Consider the following 17,827-nt stretch of genomic DNA (forward strand, 5'->3'; position numbering starts at 1 on the left):
GTTGCTCACAGAGCAGGGAGAGGAGTGGTTGGGGCACTTTCTAAGTGCTCTTGATGGTTTGGCAGGCCATCTTGGACTGGCCAAACATTCATGCGCACTTTGCATGTTCTCCACCGGGCTATAATACACAGCCTGGGAGGAGAAGATGCCCAGGCTCCCGCTGCCTGTCTGAGCGCTGAACCACGGTGCTCAGACCAAACAGTGCGTTCCAGAAGAATGTTCAGACATTGACAAATTATATCACTTTTCACTTTTATTTAACAAGCTTCATTCTCTTGATCTTTGGTGTGACAGGCAAATAATACTGCCACCACACACATAAAATGTTAAGGACAGCAGATCAATCACAATTAAATAAAACTTTGGAAACTGGTGTTTTATGGAAAGGCGATAGATGTCCACAGGGGCTGTTAGAGTAGCAGAATACAAATGCGATTACTTTCATACACATATGTGTTTCATGGAACAACTCCTGTCTTGAATATTTGGTGAGGTGGCAACTCCATATTTAGCTTGTCAATGTACTGATAAAGATACTCTCGCCTTAGCTATTATATACGCATTAATATACATTTCACTATATTATTGTTTGAACTCCTTAGGGCCCTCCTGTGTATACTCACCAAAGGTGGTGCTGAGGGCCACCAGCACAAAAATAGTTGCAATCTTCATGGCTAAGCGAGGCTTCTTCTTCAAGACTTCTGTGGCAGGGTGAGTTCAGGTTTGGAAAGCTGTCTGCCGGTCCCCTTTATTTATACTAGAAGAAGCCTCTCGACTCCTCCTACAATGTCACAAGACACCTGGAATGTTCTTGTGCAAGTCGTTCTTAGCACAAAGACTGTGAAACAGTATTTTAAGGGTGACCTTTACACTTCCTCCAATTTTTTATCCAAACTTTTCCCTTTGGCACAAATTGAAGGATTGGTTGACAAAAACTCTTTGTTCGATGTTCCCTCTGAAATACACATGTGTACAAAGAGGGTTAACTTTAAACATGGAATAATGCCATGACAAACGGATCTGAATTCTGGACGGGACATCCGTGTACCCGGCTCATCATCTGCTCAAGGGCATTTAATATTGTTTGAGATGAATGAAGTCATTGTACATTAACTGTTGAATGAGACTCTTTAATTTCGCCTGCTGTACTCACTGGGGGGTATATTACCAAGCAATAGCGATAATTATCGCTATTGCTTGGTTAGAGACAAAATTTTACCGCTAAGCTGCGGCGATTTTGATCTCAGATAAACCTTGGTATTACCAAGGTTTATCGCAAATGCGATAAAAAACGGCCGCAATGCATGAATATCGCTGAAAAGTCCGCGATATGTATGCATTACCGAGCTAATGCTCTTAGCCATGTTATCCACCTCCCATTGGATAACATGGCTAAGAACTGCTCAGGGCAGGTGTTAGCTTTTGGAGATATTCGCGCTTAGCGCGAATATCTCCAAAAGTTGGTAATAGGAGATAGCGATGTTAGCGACTGTTTCCAGTCGCTAACATCTTGGCACGCCCACTTTGCATATCATTAGTGATAAATATCACTGACATGCAAAGTGGGGCCCAAGATGGTCGCTATCTCCTACTAGCTGTCGCTAACTGGTGTTAGCGACAGCTAGGTAATAGGGAGATAATTTTATCTCTGCTTTCTTGGCTTTTAAAGCCAAAAAAGCGGAGATAAACCCCCTTGATAATATGCCCCTTGATTCTTTCAGTAACAGGTGAGTTATGCACATAGGTTTTCTGTGGGTATTTGGTTGCTTTAGACGTGGTCAAAATCACAAGCTTTAATTGACCGCGATGCAGCTCGAGCCAGATACAAGAACAAGTTTGGCATGTTAAGAATTGTACCTTTTGTCTTTGAAGGGAAGCCGGCAAGGCTATGTCTTGCTCAGCCTCAGTTCCAGTGAAGCTTTCAGCTACACAGTGAGGCCTTGAGGGTCTTCGCGTCACTTGCTGTCACAACTGGTAGAGGTTTCAGGATTTGTGTCGTTCAGCATAGGTTCCAGGGAAGCCTTCGGTTTGGAGCTGCGCTGCTTTGCGGAGCAATGTGTTCCTTTGTGTCAGATCTGGTGGAACCTTCAGTTAGGCAGGAAGAAGTACGCTCTGACTTCAGGCAAGGTCCAGGACCTGGAGGGAGGCACTTATCGTTTCAGGACTAAATCCCACAGATGGGAGCAAAGGTACCATGTCAGGTCCAGTGGTGCTGGTCATCTGGAAAGCAGGAGCAGCACGAAAGACCTCTAGAAGCTTGTTATGTTACTGTAGCTAAAACAGGACAGGATGTCAGCCAAAAGATCTCTAAAGTCTCTTATGGGGATCCTTCTTTCCTTCTTCAGACAGCAGGACAGTCCTTCTTCGGAATCTTACACAGCTCCAGGAGTGATCTGATTAGAGGATCTGAAGTTGTCATTGGTATCCCTATTGTGTGCCTGTGGGTGAGGGATGCCTCCTTTTTCTAATCTTCCCTCTTTCATTGGTTTAGCTCCAATCTGTCCGGGTAACAAAGGGCCGGCCGGCCTAAGGATGAGCTATATTTGTCTGTGGCTGGATAGGCAGCCCTTGGAAGTCATTAAGGGGGTGGTCAAGCCCTGAGGCTAACCGCCGTTGAAGCTCTGGAAGGACAGAGTACAGTTCTCTAGGACATCCTGCTAAGGAGAGCCATACCCTGCTTGTGAGAAATTGGGTTGCTGGTTGAAGGGGATATGAACCCTTCTCAAGCAGCAGCGGCAATCCCTGTCAGGAAGAACCACAGAAACGTACTAAATTAACCTGTGCTTAATCCTCTGGTAGCTTGGTAATAAAGCAGTCAGGTTTAATTTAACACCTTGACTGCGGCGCCGTAGCCGCGCCCTGTGCTGGACATTCCAGAACAGGGCGCGGTCGTGACGGAACCGTTCCGTCATCAGCACAGCTCAGCCGTGACTGATGACGGAACGGTTCCGTCACCAGCATCGAAGGGGTTAAAGGTAATGTGTAAAGTATTTAGGCTGCACACAAACGATAATAAAGTGAAAACATAGCACAAAAGAAAACCCACATCAGTTTAGAAGAATAGAGTACATCTTAATAAAGGATTTGACACCAAAACAACTAAAATCCAATCAGTAGAACCGTAGATATGCAGTTTCAAAGATTTAAGGTAAGTATTGCACCTAAAACAACAAAGTGCCACTCATAGTTATTTGGTCAAGCGAGACCAGATAAAGGTCACAAGTTCAGATCGACCGTGATGGAGCATGGGCCAGATACAGGGACCAGGTTAGCCCCACGAGTCATGGTGGAGGAGGCCGTGGAGGAGCAGGGAGAGCGCCGTGGATGGACGTTGCTGTAGCCTGAAGAGCATGCTGGGCATTGTGAACGATAATCGCTGTAGTGCAAAGATCCTGCAAAGATCCTGCTAAGTGTTGTAGGAAGTTACTGCTGGAGCTTCACATTGGCATTGTAGGGCAAAGAGTCAGGTTCACGGGACCTTCACGATGGTGGCTGGCAAGAGCTGCAAGATCTTGCCATGAACAGGCTTGTTTGCGGTCATGAAGAGCTCAAAATCTCAGGAATTCTCCGTTTCATCTAGGTGGAGCTCAGCTTATGCAGCTACACCAAGGGTCCAGGGTCCCTCTTGGGGGTCAGAAACTCACTCCAGAAATGTCAACAGGGGTCAAGCAGACCTAGTTGCAGGTCCTGGACCCGAGTCATGGGCAGATGCCTGCTTGATAGACAAGTCTTTATTTGATTTACATTTACTTCCTTTCAGAGGCATTCCATGCTGACACCTTCTGCCTGACTTCTCTCCGAGCTTTACAACTTTTTCCTAGCTTAGCTGAACCGGCTTTTTTCTTTTTAAGGGAAATGAGTATGCTTTGATTTACTTTGAGACAACTTTAAAAGTTAGTCTTTGTATTTATGATTTTGAATTGCTTTGAATTATATTGCTGAATGTATTTGCATATTAGCTACTGAATTCCAACAAACGCGATTATTTGAATTTGTATCTTTGCTAATCTTTTAATAAAAATGTAGTGGTTTGAAAAGTCAATACTCTATGTCATCTTAGTGGGGAAAATGTGCTTCACATTATTTAATTGTATTGATTGTTGTGACAACCTTTGTCCAGAACTAAAGGTCCATCGGAATGCAGCAGAGCTTTGCACGGTGCAAAGTGCTGTATCACACTTTACCACTGGTTAACAGGAGTAAAGTGTGCAGAGTCCTAAAAGGAAAGAAAAACATGTCCAGCAATTGAAGTAAAAAATCTGTTGTGACACTTCAGGGAGGGCCCAGTCCCAAAATGCAGTATCTTTAGAGACAAATATTTTTTGAGAAAAATATAATTTCATTGTCAGAGAATTTTATAGTTCAAAGTGTTTTTTGAATACTCTATAAGCACTGTATGAGCCACTACTCTATTTACTTATAAAATTTTTCAGTTTATACAATTCTTATTGGTTGCTGCAGAATGCTGGAGTATATTCTTGCAGGGAGTGGTAGAGAACTGTTAGAGCCCAGTTGGGTAAGGAAGACACCTTGCCTTCAGTCTCAAACCTGCATTCTGTCAATAAGTTCAGTTTAAAGAGAGTTTGAAGAATTCAGGGGCATATTATCAAGGGCACTATCGCCGCTTTAGTGTGAAAAAAATCCAGATAAAGCGGCGAAAAAACGATCTTCCTATTAGCAAGCTGTCGCTAACTACTGTTAGCGACAGTTTTCCGGCGATAGCTAGTAAAAAAAATATTGCCATGCATGGAAGCGATAAATATCGCTAATGATATGCGAGGTAGGCGTACCCTCGCTAAATCTCACAGAAAAAGTCTCTAACACACGATTGCACTATTAGCAACTATCGCCTGGACTTGCTTAGTGACAACAAAATTCACGATAAGGCCCCTTAGCTGGAGATAAATAAGAACTGCTAAAACCAGTTCTAAAAATAAAAAACTGGAGATAAAAAGGAGACCATATAAAGGGAGACCTAGCCCAGCCCAACCACGCCACCAAGCTGAGGACCTGCAGATGCCATGGAGGCAGTAATCATACAGCTTGGAGTCCCACAAAGGCCACAATCCCCACTGCCACCACCACCGGCTCCTGGACCACCACCAAGGCAGCGCCAAAGACGACAGCGGCCAATGCGCACTCGAATCATCCTTGGAGACCTACAACCACAGGATGTCATGGCCCACTACAGGATGAAACGGACATCAATTGACTACATTCTGAACCACATAGGCCACCGGCTGACACCACCAACCCAGCGGATAACTAATATCCCCCCGCAAACAAAGCTGCTGGCTGTGCTGCATTTCCTGGCCTCAGGGACATTTCAACCCACAACATCCAGATCGGTGGAGTATCACAGGCAGCTTTTTCAAGATTTCTCCCTATTGTGTTGAATGGCATAATCAGCCTGATACTCCAGCAACTCTACTTCCCAAACAGTGTGCGTGAACAGCTTCTGGTCAAGCAGTGTTTCCATGCCATAGCTGGATTCTCACAAGTCCTGGGTGCAATAGAGTGCACACATGTCCAATTAGTGCCACCTGTGGACAGTGCACACATATATAGAAACCGAAAGCACACTCACTCAATGAATGTGCATGCGATAGTGGACCACCATGGACTGTTCACAAATGTAATTGCCAAGTTCCCAGGGAGTGTGCATGATTCGTACATCTACCAGCAGTCAGTCATAAACCAGCGCTTCCAGGATGGTACATATGGGAATGCAGTCCTAGTTGGTAAGTAGCAATCCAACATACCACTTGCATCAGCATTACACAAATGCAAAACAGATGTGGTCTAATCTCAATGTCACAATATCGCATACAAGATGTCAAACAACATCACCCTACACCAGACACATTAACACCATGAAGTGTGGGCACTGCAGCTAGATACATTGACCAAAATCACTGTAAGTCATACACCCCTGCACCCCTGGAAAATGTTGCAAGATGTGTGAAACAAGAATGTGTGATGGCGAAACATCACTCACAAATAAACTTAAAACACAAGTCTCACTGTGCATGTCTTATACTGGACAGGCAGGATGAATACCACAGCACAGTTTGACATGTTGCCATATAGTGTGAAAATGTAGTACAGCTTCATGTCACTTACCATCAGTGACCCAGTAGCACACAACAATGTGTGGAGGATAGTGAGGCATGTGAGTCAGATGCAGACCACCTGGTACACCTGTAGGTATATGGAGATTGAGCCTCAAATATGGAGCTGAGTCTGGACTAGCAGTGTTCATAAACATGTCCCTGCTACTTCATTCATTATGAGCACATATGGAATGTGTAATCATGCCATTTGATAAAGTAAATCCAGTCCCTTTTGTGATTTGTGAGTCAACAAAGTTTATGAAGCCACCAAGCAGATGTCCATACGAATGACACTCCTTCCACCAGCAGCACCTCTTTAGAACTGGCATTTACTGACAGGCAGTGATTAGCCCTCCATGTAGCAACTGCCTCCATACATGAAGCAAATTGTCATGTGATGAGTCCTGGCTATTGGAACAGTGTGAAGATAAGCGGAGTATCATCAGCGTACGATACAATAGCAATCCCGTGCACCTATAACCATGCAGGAAAGTGGCAACAAATATAAATCGAACTTTCTGGCGTCCAATAGCCAGCCATGAGGGTTCCCATGTAGGAGTGGACTAATTCCAGAAGAAAATGTGGCATGTACCACATGAACACCCCTTGATGTAATGAAACAACTCAACCATCTAAGGGCAAAGGTCTTTACTCCACATGACTCCAGTCACAGGAGAATCAGCCCATAATAGATGTTGGCAAATGCTGCACTGAAAAACAACAGGATCCGTGCATCAGTCAGACCCATGGCGGCTCGTTGTCCCAGAGGTAGACTAGGCAACAGCAACACAGTTTAAGTGGAGTGTGTACTTTATAAAAAATATTTTGACATGTGTAGCAGGCTCTTTTAAGTGCAAGGGTTGCTGAGCTGTGGATAAAATCAGTTTTCATCAACTATCCCCCAGGAAAGGTAGTGTCAAAATGGTCCACAAACAAAGATGCAGCTCATGGTCCCTTTGAGGTAACATTCCAATGTACAGACCATTTCTTGGTGACATTCAAAGGGGACTGTACCTAATTAGAATGAGTGGGAGAACAGGATTGACCTCAATGGCAAGATGCAGTGACCTACCTGCATCTGAATTACTGTGTGTGATGGTTCCTGCAGTCAGCCTGGAAGGCCAACAGTTGTTAGCTTCATAATCACATCTGTTGCAAGAGTTCTATATTTGTTTACGGTTACTCCTCTGACTGCCATGTCCACTGTGGTTATGTCGTAAATTAGCAGCGATTAGGTTAGCATTCGCTGAAGCTACGAGTGTTTTTGTTTTATATTGACCACTTTTCGGAAGCCATTTTGTATTTCCAGCCGCCATTCTGAGTGTCCACGTTGCCTCGTGGCCACCATGCCCTTTATCCTACCTCTTTGTTAGTTGACCACATGGTCTGCCCAGCAACAGGCTATCTTTAGCTCATGGTCAAACTTCGCGCATGTGCAATTAAACCACATCTGTTTCTAATCGATCACTGTTGAAAAAAAAATGTTCCCCCAACTGACCAAAATGTTAAACTCCTCCCACATGCTGGCTGTGTTCCAAAAATGTCTTTATATATACATGAAATCGTCTTATGTATGTACCGCCTATTTTTCAAACCCTTGCATGGGTATGAAAGCACCATGTGCCTTCTGTTAGGGGTGATACTTATTGCATTACTGAAGGGTGCTGTTGGAATGTACCACCACTCCATGGGGTCTTAATAAACTTGTCTTTTGTATTCCAGTTTCCGTGCCAACTTCTGTTCTAAGGTATCGTGAGTTTTTTGCAGAGTATGTAGGCTCGTTAAAACTCAACACGACCGTTATGCTGTTCATGCCCTGCTGATACTCCAGGTTAAATTGACAGTAACCTCTTCCACCTCATCAGTCTCTAAATTGAATATTCCATTACAGGACCCCTCAGATATATGAGGGGGCTGACTCAATCTCACATCACATTGTAAGACTCCCAGTAAGCTAAACATGTTTGCAGATGAGTATTCCGACATGTTGATTAACGTGTCATACAACTTGAGTGTGATGTTTTGATCACTTCGTAATTTAGGGATTGTCATTGCTTGTACGCCAGCTTAACTATGATACAATAGCAATTAGGCCATTGGCATGTCAGCTGTTTGCACCATTGCCAGTCCCTACTGTGAGTTTCTGTTGATTTTGGGTGTAGACGTCATAGCTGTCCTGGCATTGTCAGTGAACCATGGTGCTAACTCATTGAGTGCCAATGTGAAGCCGCTTTATACTTGTCTGTAGGCAATGTCAATGTCCTGAACCAATATGCTTTCACAATCATGTAAACCTAGAGAAAATGTGCTTGTCATAAATAATCCCACTGCCTGTGGGTCACTGTTTGATTTGGTTTGCATGTTGTTACAACTAGACATGGCTTGTGAAAAGGGATACTATGTTACTCGGACCATGGAAATGGCCATGCCCATTAACAATTCCATGGTAGTCATGTCAGTGAAGAATGCAACCTGGGAGTGGGCTGCTTGGTGTGTGTGAGCAATGTCTAATTTGTGTCAGGTGCTGCACCATGAGCCCATCACAGACTAATGGTACCTCTGTTTTTCAAAAATCTACTAAGTGTATGTAAGATACCCTAAGATGATGAATACTTTGTGATGTGTCCCTCAATTTAGCTCTATGAATACCTACAGCAAAAGAACAAATGTGAGATCCTGGGCCAGTGGTGTGTAAAATCAGGAAGCATGCTATGTTGTTATCGTCAATGATGTTGAGTATGGATACATATCCTTCACATTTGGACATGTCAGCCTCTCACATTCGGCGTGTGTAAGACAGTCTCTAACTCATTGCTAGACCATCCCTCCTTGTCAAACATTATCCTAACTTGTGATCCCATAGCCTCCAGGTACAGCATCAAGGATGTCAGGGGTGGAATAATCAACAAGCAACGTCTTGGCAATGAGCATCTCACTTGGGCTTGTGTCCCTTGAGTATGGTGTGTCATACAGATTCATGGAAGCTAATGGTTTGAATAATCAGATTGTTGAAGGACAGGTTTCAACCCAGTTGTGTGACCGTAATCAAGTGTGTGATGTCATTGTTGCAGTGTCCTCCATGTAAAGTATTATTGTCTACATTTAAAAATTGCAGACATGCATTCACAAATGTTGCAGCCCTGCTCTGCAGGTCATTGCCTGTGTACCCAATGCTCTGATGGTGTGTATGACTTGCATGATTATTTTGCTCTGGTCCGGGCTGGGTGCAGACAGGTGCCAACGTGATGGCCCGAGCTGTGCATAATGACAAGTCTAAGGTGTGCCCTGCATTGTGGATCAGTGTGATGACAACCGTGGTCAGCCTAATATCAGACATGTCATATGTCAATATGGACAATGTATGTTGAGCACTCATGGCATGTGATTTGGAGTCCAAGACATAAAGGCGCACATTGTACAGGTTGTGGATGGTGTTGCAAATGCTGAAGTTGATGTTGTTGGTGAAGCAAACAAGGCCACAATGGTCCATGCATGTAAGAGGTAGCTAACTGTTGTTTTGGCTCAGCTCATGACTGGAAAAAGCATGTGTTGAGCGTAGCTGCAGGCTTGCTGAATGCAGCAGCACACAATGTCAAGTGTGTGTTGTGTGTTATACATAGCTAATGATAATGACAGTGCATTAGGTGGATCAGTGTCTGTGGCAGATGGGAGAAGAGCCACTCATTCAACTGATGTGAACACAAAAATGATGTTGGACGGAGTCACAGCAGAGAGCCAATATCATTAGCAAAGATGCACTAAAGCATTCTGCAACAACACATGCCCAACTAGATAAACAACTTGACATAAATGCCAACACACAAATCCATGTACATCAACGCCACATCCAGCACAACCAATGACTAATTCCGCGTTCCCTTATATGTCACAGGGGACTAAGGATATGCACTTGGACCATGGATGATAACACCAGTACGAAACCCTACCACCCAAGGCCAGAGGCAGTACAATGCAGCACACCGACGCACACGGTCCATTGTGGAGCGGACATTTGGTGTATTAAAGTCAAGGTTTCGGTGTTTGTATATGTCAGGTGGCAGCCTGCTGTACAGGCCAGAAATGGTGAATAAAATCATCCTGGCATGTTGTGTGTTGCACAACATATGTGTCCGTACTAAAGCACCATGGATCCAAGTTCAAGATCCACCTGATGAAGATGAGGATGAAGAAGAGGCTGGTGCTGTACACCCCACACCTAATGCTGTAGGACTTGCACGGAGTAACCGTATCATTAACAATTTATTTGACTGAGTCTGTCACATTGTGACGCTCTCCCTCTGATGCATGTCAGAGCCAAATGTCCACACACGTGGTGTCAGTCAAATACAATGTTACAAAAACATAAAATGTCTCTGTGTCACTGTCTGCCATGTTCACTGTACTCATTAAACCGTTACGCGCCACAAAAAGTGGTTACAGAAAACAATAGACCATGGACGTTGGGAATGTGTCCACAGTACAGAAATGGTCAGCAGTGTGTGAAATGCATGACACCATACTCATCATGGTGCTACGTAGGCCGCACTATGTCAAAAGGTTGTGTCACATGATTACAATAAAAGCAAACTAGGGTGTTGTCTGTGATAAGGATGAGATTCATAATCTGCTAACAGTGCCTGAATACAGGTATATTGGAGTGTGTACGTTGTGTGATTCTCCTAAATTATGAGTTTGTGAAATGGTGTAAAGGATGCCAATAGTGCATGCAAGCCTTCAAATATACAAGGGTGCAAATCATCCAGACACATGTCAAAAACATGTCTGTCTATGCGGCAGAAAACTGCCGCTAAAGATGTGAAAAATAGGCTTGATAATCTGCCTACTACAATTCCCAGAAAGCTGGAAGCAAGCCGAGATCAACGCCCTACTGAAGAAACCCAAGGCGGACTCCAACGACCTCATGAACTTCCTGCCCATCTCCCTGCTCCCTTTCCCGGCGAAAGTCACAGAGAAGATTTTCAACAGGCAACTGACCCGCTACCTCGAAGACAACAATATCCTGGACCCTTCCCAGTCAGGATTCCGCAGCAACCACAGCACCGAGACCGCCCTCATCACCGCCACCGACAACATCAGGATCCTTATGGACAAAGGAGAAACAGCCGCCCTCATCCTTCTGGACCTATCAGCAGCCTTCGACACGGTCTGCCACCCCTCCCTAACAGCACGCCTCCATAACGCCGGAATCCAAGAGAAGGCCCTGGCCTGGATCACATCCTTCCTCTCTGGCAGAACCCAGAGCGTCCGCCTCCCACCCGTCCGCTCCAAGACCACCGAGATCATCTGCGGCGTGCCTCGGGGATCTTCCCTCAGCCCGACGCTGTTCAATATCTACATGGTACCACTCGCCCACGTCGCACGGCAACATAGCCTCAACATCATCTCCTATGCTGATGACACCCAGCTGATCATCTCCCTTGCCAAAGACCCCCACACTGCCAAAGCCAACCTCCACAGAGGAATGAAGGCCGTCGCCGAATGGATGAAGGACAGCAGGCTGAAGTTGAATTCAGACAAGACCGAGGTTCTCATCCTCGGCTCAACCCCCTCAGCCTGGAACGACTCCTGGTGGCCAACATCGCTAGGAACAGCCCCAGAACCCACCGACCACGCATGTAACCTAGGGGTCATCCTCAACTCCGCCCTCACCATGACCAAGCAGGTCAACGCTGTCTCCGCTTCCTGCTGCAACACCCTCCGAATGCTCCTGCAGGATCTTCAAATGGATCTCCTCCGACACGAGAAGAACAGTCAGCCAGGCTCTCGTCACCAGCAGACTGGGCTACGGAAACGCCCTATATGCAGGAACAAGAACCAAGCTCCTGAGACAGCTGCAACGCATCCAGAACGCCTCTGCATGACTAATCCCCGACGTCCTCCGACACAGCCACATCACACCCCACCTGAAAGGCCTGCACTGGCTCCCCGTCAACAAGAGGATCACCTTCAAACTCCTAATCCACGCACACAAAGCCCTACACAATGCCGGACCAGCATACCTCAACGACCGACTCAGCTTCTACAGCCTCATCCGCAGCCTCCGCTCTGCCTCCCTTGCCCTCGCCACAGTTCCACGCATCCAGAAAACCACTGCCGGCGGCAGATCCTTCTCCTACCTCGCCGCCAAGACTTGGAACACTTTCCCTACCGGCCTACGACAGACCCAGGACCTGCTGGCCTTCAGAAGACTTCTCAAGACCTGGCTCTTTGATAAGTAGCAGCACCAACTCCCCCCCCCCCCCCCCCCAGCGCCTTGAGACCCTCCTGGGTATGTAGCGGGCTTTACAAATGCATGATTGATTGATTGATTGATTCCTATCGAAGCATGCACAAGAAGTGCAGGATATCTAACCTGGGACCATATGTGAAATAAATCCTGCATATTAGCAAGCACATTGTTGCAGTATATTTGCCTATTTATATCTGCACAGATGGCCATACTGTCAATGATGTTCCTGAACATATAACTCAAAGATGCATGTGTGTAATCGGCTAAGAGCTGCAAAGAGGGCGTGTAATGTCTGGAAATTTGGATATGGGGTGTGAAAAGTGGCAGCATATGAATTTGGGGCGTCTAGTTGGGGTGAAAAGATGGAAATGGGGTGTGAAAAGTGGCAGCATATGAATTTGGGGCGTCTAGTTGGGGTGCAAAGATGAAAATGGGGTGTGAAAAGTGAAAGCATATTAATTTGGGGCATCTAGTTGGGGTACAAAGATGAAAATGGGGTGTGAAAAGTGGTAGCATATGAATTTGGAGCATCTAGTTGGGGTACAAAGATGAAAATGGGGTGTGAAAAGTGGCACTATTTAGAAATGTAGGGGACAAATTGGTGTAACACGTAGATGTGGCATATAATGTGGTTTCAACATTTATCTGTCTGTCAAAAGACATCAGCCAGGAAACCAGTACCACATACAGATCAACAAGGGCAACCTTAACTATCCTGACCAGCTACTTGCCAAAACCAATGGTTCTTCACCACCAAGAAGATACGCAAAACAGCTACATCAAAAAAAGGACACCCTGCATGGGTGAAGACACCTCCCACAGTTGGACAGACAAGTTTATGAGGATACACACTGACACCTGGCTCAGTCATAGCTACCAGTGAGACATTTTTGCCATTGCATATGTACCGTTACGTAACATCAACATCTGACAATACACATGCAGGTACACACACCTGGAAGTGTACAGAAAGTGATGGCCCATGTCGTGTGTCAACCATGGGTGAGTAGCAAATGTAAGAAGAAGAATTCATCACTGATGGCCCACTTGTAAACAATGCCAACATGACGTAACATGTGTGGTGGCTAAAGTTCCAAACAGTGCAGATGTGGTTGGCCTAAGGCGCTGACGGGAGCTAACTTCCTACATCACATACATTCATAGTATGTTGAGCTGATGTTCATGTTGGTGAGTGGTAGCACAAATACACACCTGCTGCAGCCCTAAGCCCAATTCAATGGCAATTAAAGGCATGTTAATTGCACCTCCGAGCCACGGACTCATGACCCACAGACTACACACAGAACAGATGTGAGGCGCAGGCCATGTGAGAGCACAGAATATCTCTGCAGCAATCAGTACCATGCCACTGGGACCCTGACACATACCCTCGGTGCGCCTGCGTGGTCCTGCACGATGACGCATAATCACGGGAGGAAGACCCAGAGGGTAACACACTACATCCAGTGGCTGAACACTACACTCACAGATATGTGAAAGAGAGAGCTAGATGGACTACAACGTACTCAGAGAGTCCTGCAGCAAAACCTTTGATTGTTGAAAGTGGGGGCGCAGCCATAGGATATACTTGTGGTGCGTCACGATGACTCACGGTACATCTGGACTGCCCTGATGGCCTTACCAGAACCCCACACACCCCTGAGCTTACAATGTCTGATCCTGGCCACACTGGATCTAGTGGTCACCGCAGGGAGACAACTGAAGGTCCATTCTGAGCCTGCATGCTGGGGTGGTGCGGTTGTGCCTCTGCTGGCCCAGCCGCATTACACAGTCTCTGCCTAGCCCCACTACCATCTACTATGCTGACGTAGGCTGTGTGGACTAGATATGACTGTGTCTTTGTCCCTGCACACACCAAAGTGCTGTGCCATTGTTTGGCGTGGGTGCACAAGTGTGACGGAGGATACTCAATGCGTGAGAAACATTGATAGGTGTGTCTACAGATGCTCAGTACCTGTGACATACTTAAAATACACTACACGTTAATTTTAGTGGACACTTTGCCAACCAACCCCACTCACACTGCAGATGCGCTGTACACTGTTGCGCACACAAACAGGAGCTCTTGCATGTTCATCATGACATGGTAGTGCGTGTAAGGCCTCAAGACCTGTGATTAAGTATGGGCAAAATTTGCGAATTTGCGTTCCGCAAATTTGCGCAAAATCGAATTCGCAATCCGCAAGATCCGCGAATTTGTAGATTTGTTTTTTTTTTGCGTGTTTGCGGAGTCTTGTGCGTGTTCGCGGTGTTTTTTGCGTGTTCGCGGGGCTTTTTGCGTGTTCGCGGGCCGCTTGCATGGCGAACTTACCCATGCGGTCGTGTATGGGCACGGCACCCTCTGGTCCACCACTGCCACCCTCTGGTTCATCACTGCCACCCTCTGGTTCACTCCTGCCACCCTCTGGTTCACCCCTGCCACCCTCTGGTTCACCACTGCCACCCTCTGGTTCAGCACTGCCACTCTCTGATTCACCCCTGCCACCCTCTGGTTCAGCACTGTCACCCTCTGGTTCAGCACTGCCACCCTCTGGTTCACCACTGCCACCCTCTGGTTCATCACAGCACCCTCTGGTTCACCCCTGCCACCCTCTGGTTCAGCACTGTCACCCTCTGGTTCACCACTGCCACCCTCTGGTTCACGACTGCCACCCTCTGGTTCATCACAGCACCTCTGGTTCACCACTGCCACCCTCTGGTTAACCACTGTCACCCTCTGTTTCAGCACTGCCACCCTCTGGTTCACCACTGCCACTCTCTGGTTCACCACTGCCACCCTAAGGTACACCCATGCCACCCTCTGGTTCAGCACTGCCACCCTCTGGTTCAGCACTGTCACCCACTGGTTCACCCCTGCCACCCTCTGGTTCATCACTGTCACCCTCTGGTTCATCACTGCCACCCTCTGATTCACCACTGCCCCCCTCTACCGAGACCCTTTGTGACGCAGCGGCAGCACAAAAGATGCGCCATGGTGCTGGGTATTAACAACGTGACGCATCTGAGAGATGCGCCACATTGTAAAGCCCTGCGCCATCAGGAGGCGTTTCGGCGCAGGGGAGGGCGTTCCTGCGCAGGAACGCCTCCTAAAAGTGGCTCAGTGAAATCTACAAGATTTCACTCAGTCACTTTTAGGCCAATGCTGCGTTAAAACCCTGCGCCTGCTTGAAGCAGGCGCAAGCCTTGATGCAGCATTGGGGAGATTGGGCCCCCCAGAGCATTGCTGGAGCTGCGTCGCAAGCGCAACGCAGCTCCAGCAATGCGCTGCTTTTACGGCACAGATGCGTGACGCATCTGTGCCGTTGTTGCCACATGGTGTAAATGCAGCGCACCATGGGTGGCAGAGCTGCGGCGCATAATAACTGGCGCATCCCTGGGGATGCGCCAGTTATTGTAAATCTGCCTCTATACATTTAGCCAACGAGGGAGCACTTACTGATTAGACAGGATAGAGCGCGACCCCGACGAGGCCCAGGAGGGAATCCAGCTTACCTGTGTGGCCCGTGGCAGGGGCAGAGCACAGCCTCCTACGCCATGAGGGGAACGGCTTGATCCATCGGGAGTGCCGTGAGGGCAACGGCGGTGGTTTACACCTGGGAACCACATTATCCAGCAGCCCCGGGGCCGGCGCTCACCGCACGCATCAGCAGCGCGCCCGGAGGCGCTTCATAGAGCACGACCCCGACGAGGCCCAGGGGGGAATCCAGCTGACCTGTGTGACCCGTGGCAGGGGCAGAGCACAGCCTCCTACGCCGTGAGGGGAACGGCTTGTTCCATCGGGAGTGCCGTGATGGAAACGGCGGTGGTTTACACCTGGGAACCACATTACCCAGCAGCCCCGGGGCCGGCGCTCACCGCACGCATCAGCAGTGCGCCCGGAGGCGCTTCATAGAGCGCGACTCCCACTCGCCCCGCGAGTCGCGCACGGGAGCTGCCCAGGAGAAGCCCGGGACAAGGACGGGGCAGTCTTTGCCAGTCCGAGGCAGAAGGAGACGGGGCGGGGCCCACCCGCCCACCCTATAACAACCATCACATATGGGTAAGCGCAAGAAAGCAATTAACTGCGAGGAGGAGAGGAAAAATGCCAAAATGCCTAGACATTCAAAGTCTATACTGTCTTATTTATCATCTGCGGTGGGGGTTCTTAGCAAAGAAATTGAGAATGCCGAACAAGAACTGGGTCTGTCAGCCCCTTGCTTGGTAGAGTCTCCCTCCATTGAGGCTACATGCACAAGCACTCAGGGTCTATCGTGCGATGCACCCCCCATACCCCTGGAACCCATGGTGATCATCTTAACTAACTCCACCCCCGCGGAACCATTGTTCGTCCTCAGTTATTCTACTGATGACCCAGCGCAGCGTCCCAAGCCGGCCGCCCAACCTCCGAAGCGGGCTAGGGGAAAAAAAAAACAATGCAAGCGAATTTATCGCACCCCCTGACCCCCTTGGTGACCAACTGGAGGCCCTCTTCGTGGCCAGAATCGAGCCAATGCTAGTTGGGATAGCAAAGGACATTGTCGACACACTCAACACATGTTTGTCCGTTCTTCTCAAGAAATGCTCAATGTTGGACAAATTAATTAACTCTTATTCTGCACTTGCTGAGATGCCTAAGAAATGCCCAGTGACACACAGCCTTGGCAAGACAGAAGGGCCAAGTTTAAGCTCTTCAGCCCCTGGGCAGAGGGGCGAGGGCACAGTCCCTTGTGGGCAGTACCCTTCGGGTGCTCCCTCCTTATGTCTGGAAAGTACTGCATCCCCCCTTCCCCTTTGTTGCATTCTACCACGCCACACAGCAGGAAACCACTACCGAGCAAGTTCAACTTAAGCTTGCCACCGGCAGAAGCTCCACTGGTCGCAGTGTTTATAGGGGTGCCACCGCTCATCGAGGGTGAGAGGGAATCCACCACTGCCCTACTATCTAAAACAAAGACTTGGTGTGCTGACTCATGCAGTGGGAAGGACATTTCAGGCTCACTTATCTTTGCAAGGAGGGTGGGTTGGGTCGGAAAACAACCAAAGACTACTCAGGGGGACTGTATGATCATAAATTTCAACAGGGCCAATGTGGCTGACAAACTTTTTTGGGACGGTTCAGCTATAACAGCAAAGGATCACGTGAGACCTGTCCCCTTGGGTTTCTTCTACCCCCCCAAGAGCGAGTTTACCTCAGCCATCGCATTCCATCACGGGTCCATCACGGAACCAACTACAGAGGGGGGGCAGTATTGTGGGTCCTCTTCAATCTTGTGTCCAGAGGGCAGAGGTCGCCTTATCGCCAACCTACACCAGGCGGCGGGCGGTGTAGCAGCGGGTAGTGGGTTAGTCACTAGTAATCGTTTTGCACTCCTATCATGTGAGGAGGGCATGGAGGGCATTGATTGACCATTAGCCCATGAACAGACCCCACTAACTGGACCCCTTGATCAGGAGGAGGCCACAG

The 17,827-nt window shown here is 47.8% G+C and overlaps 1 protein-coding gene across 1 annotated transcript in view; it reads right to left on the reverse strand.

The window, feature by feature from the left end:
- LOC144763602 (uncharacterized) overlaps positions 1 to 740 on the reverse strand; it is a 21,506-nt gene extending 20,766 nt beyond the window's left edge. Inside the window, exon 1 of the mRNA XM_078649352.1 lies at positions 624 to 740. Coding sequence (XP_078505478.1) covers positions 624 to 672 — 49 coding nt within the window. The 5' untranslated portion in view covers positions 673 to 740. The remainder of the gene's footprint in view (positions 1 to 623) is intronic.
- Positions 741 to 17,827: the final 17,087 nt, after the last annotated feature.

Source organism: Lissotriton helveticus, chromosome 1_1 (assembly GCF_964261635.1).
Source record: "Lissotriton helveticus chromosome 1_1, aLisHel1.1, whole genome shotgun sequence".
Taxonomy (NCBI): Eukaryota; Metazoa; Chordata; class Amphibia; order Caudata; family Salamandridae; genus Lissotriton; species Lissotriton helveticus.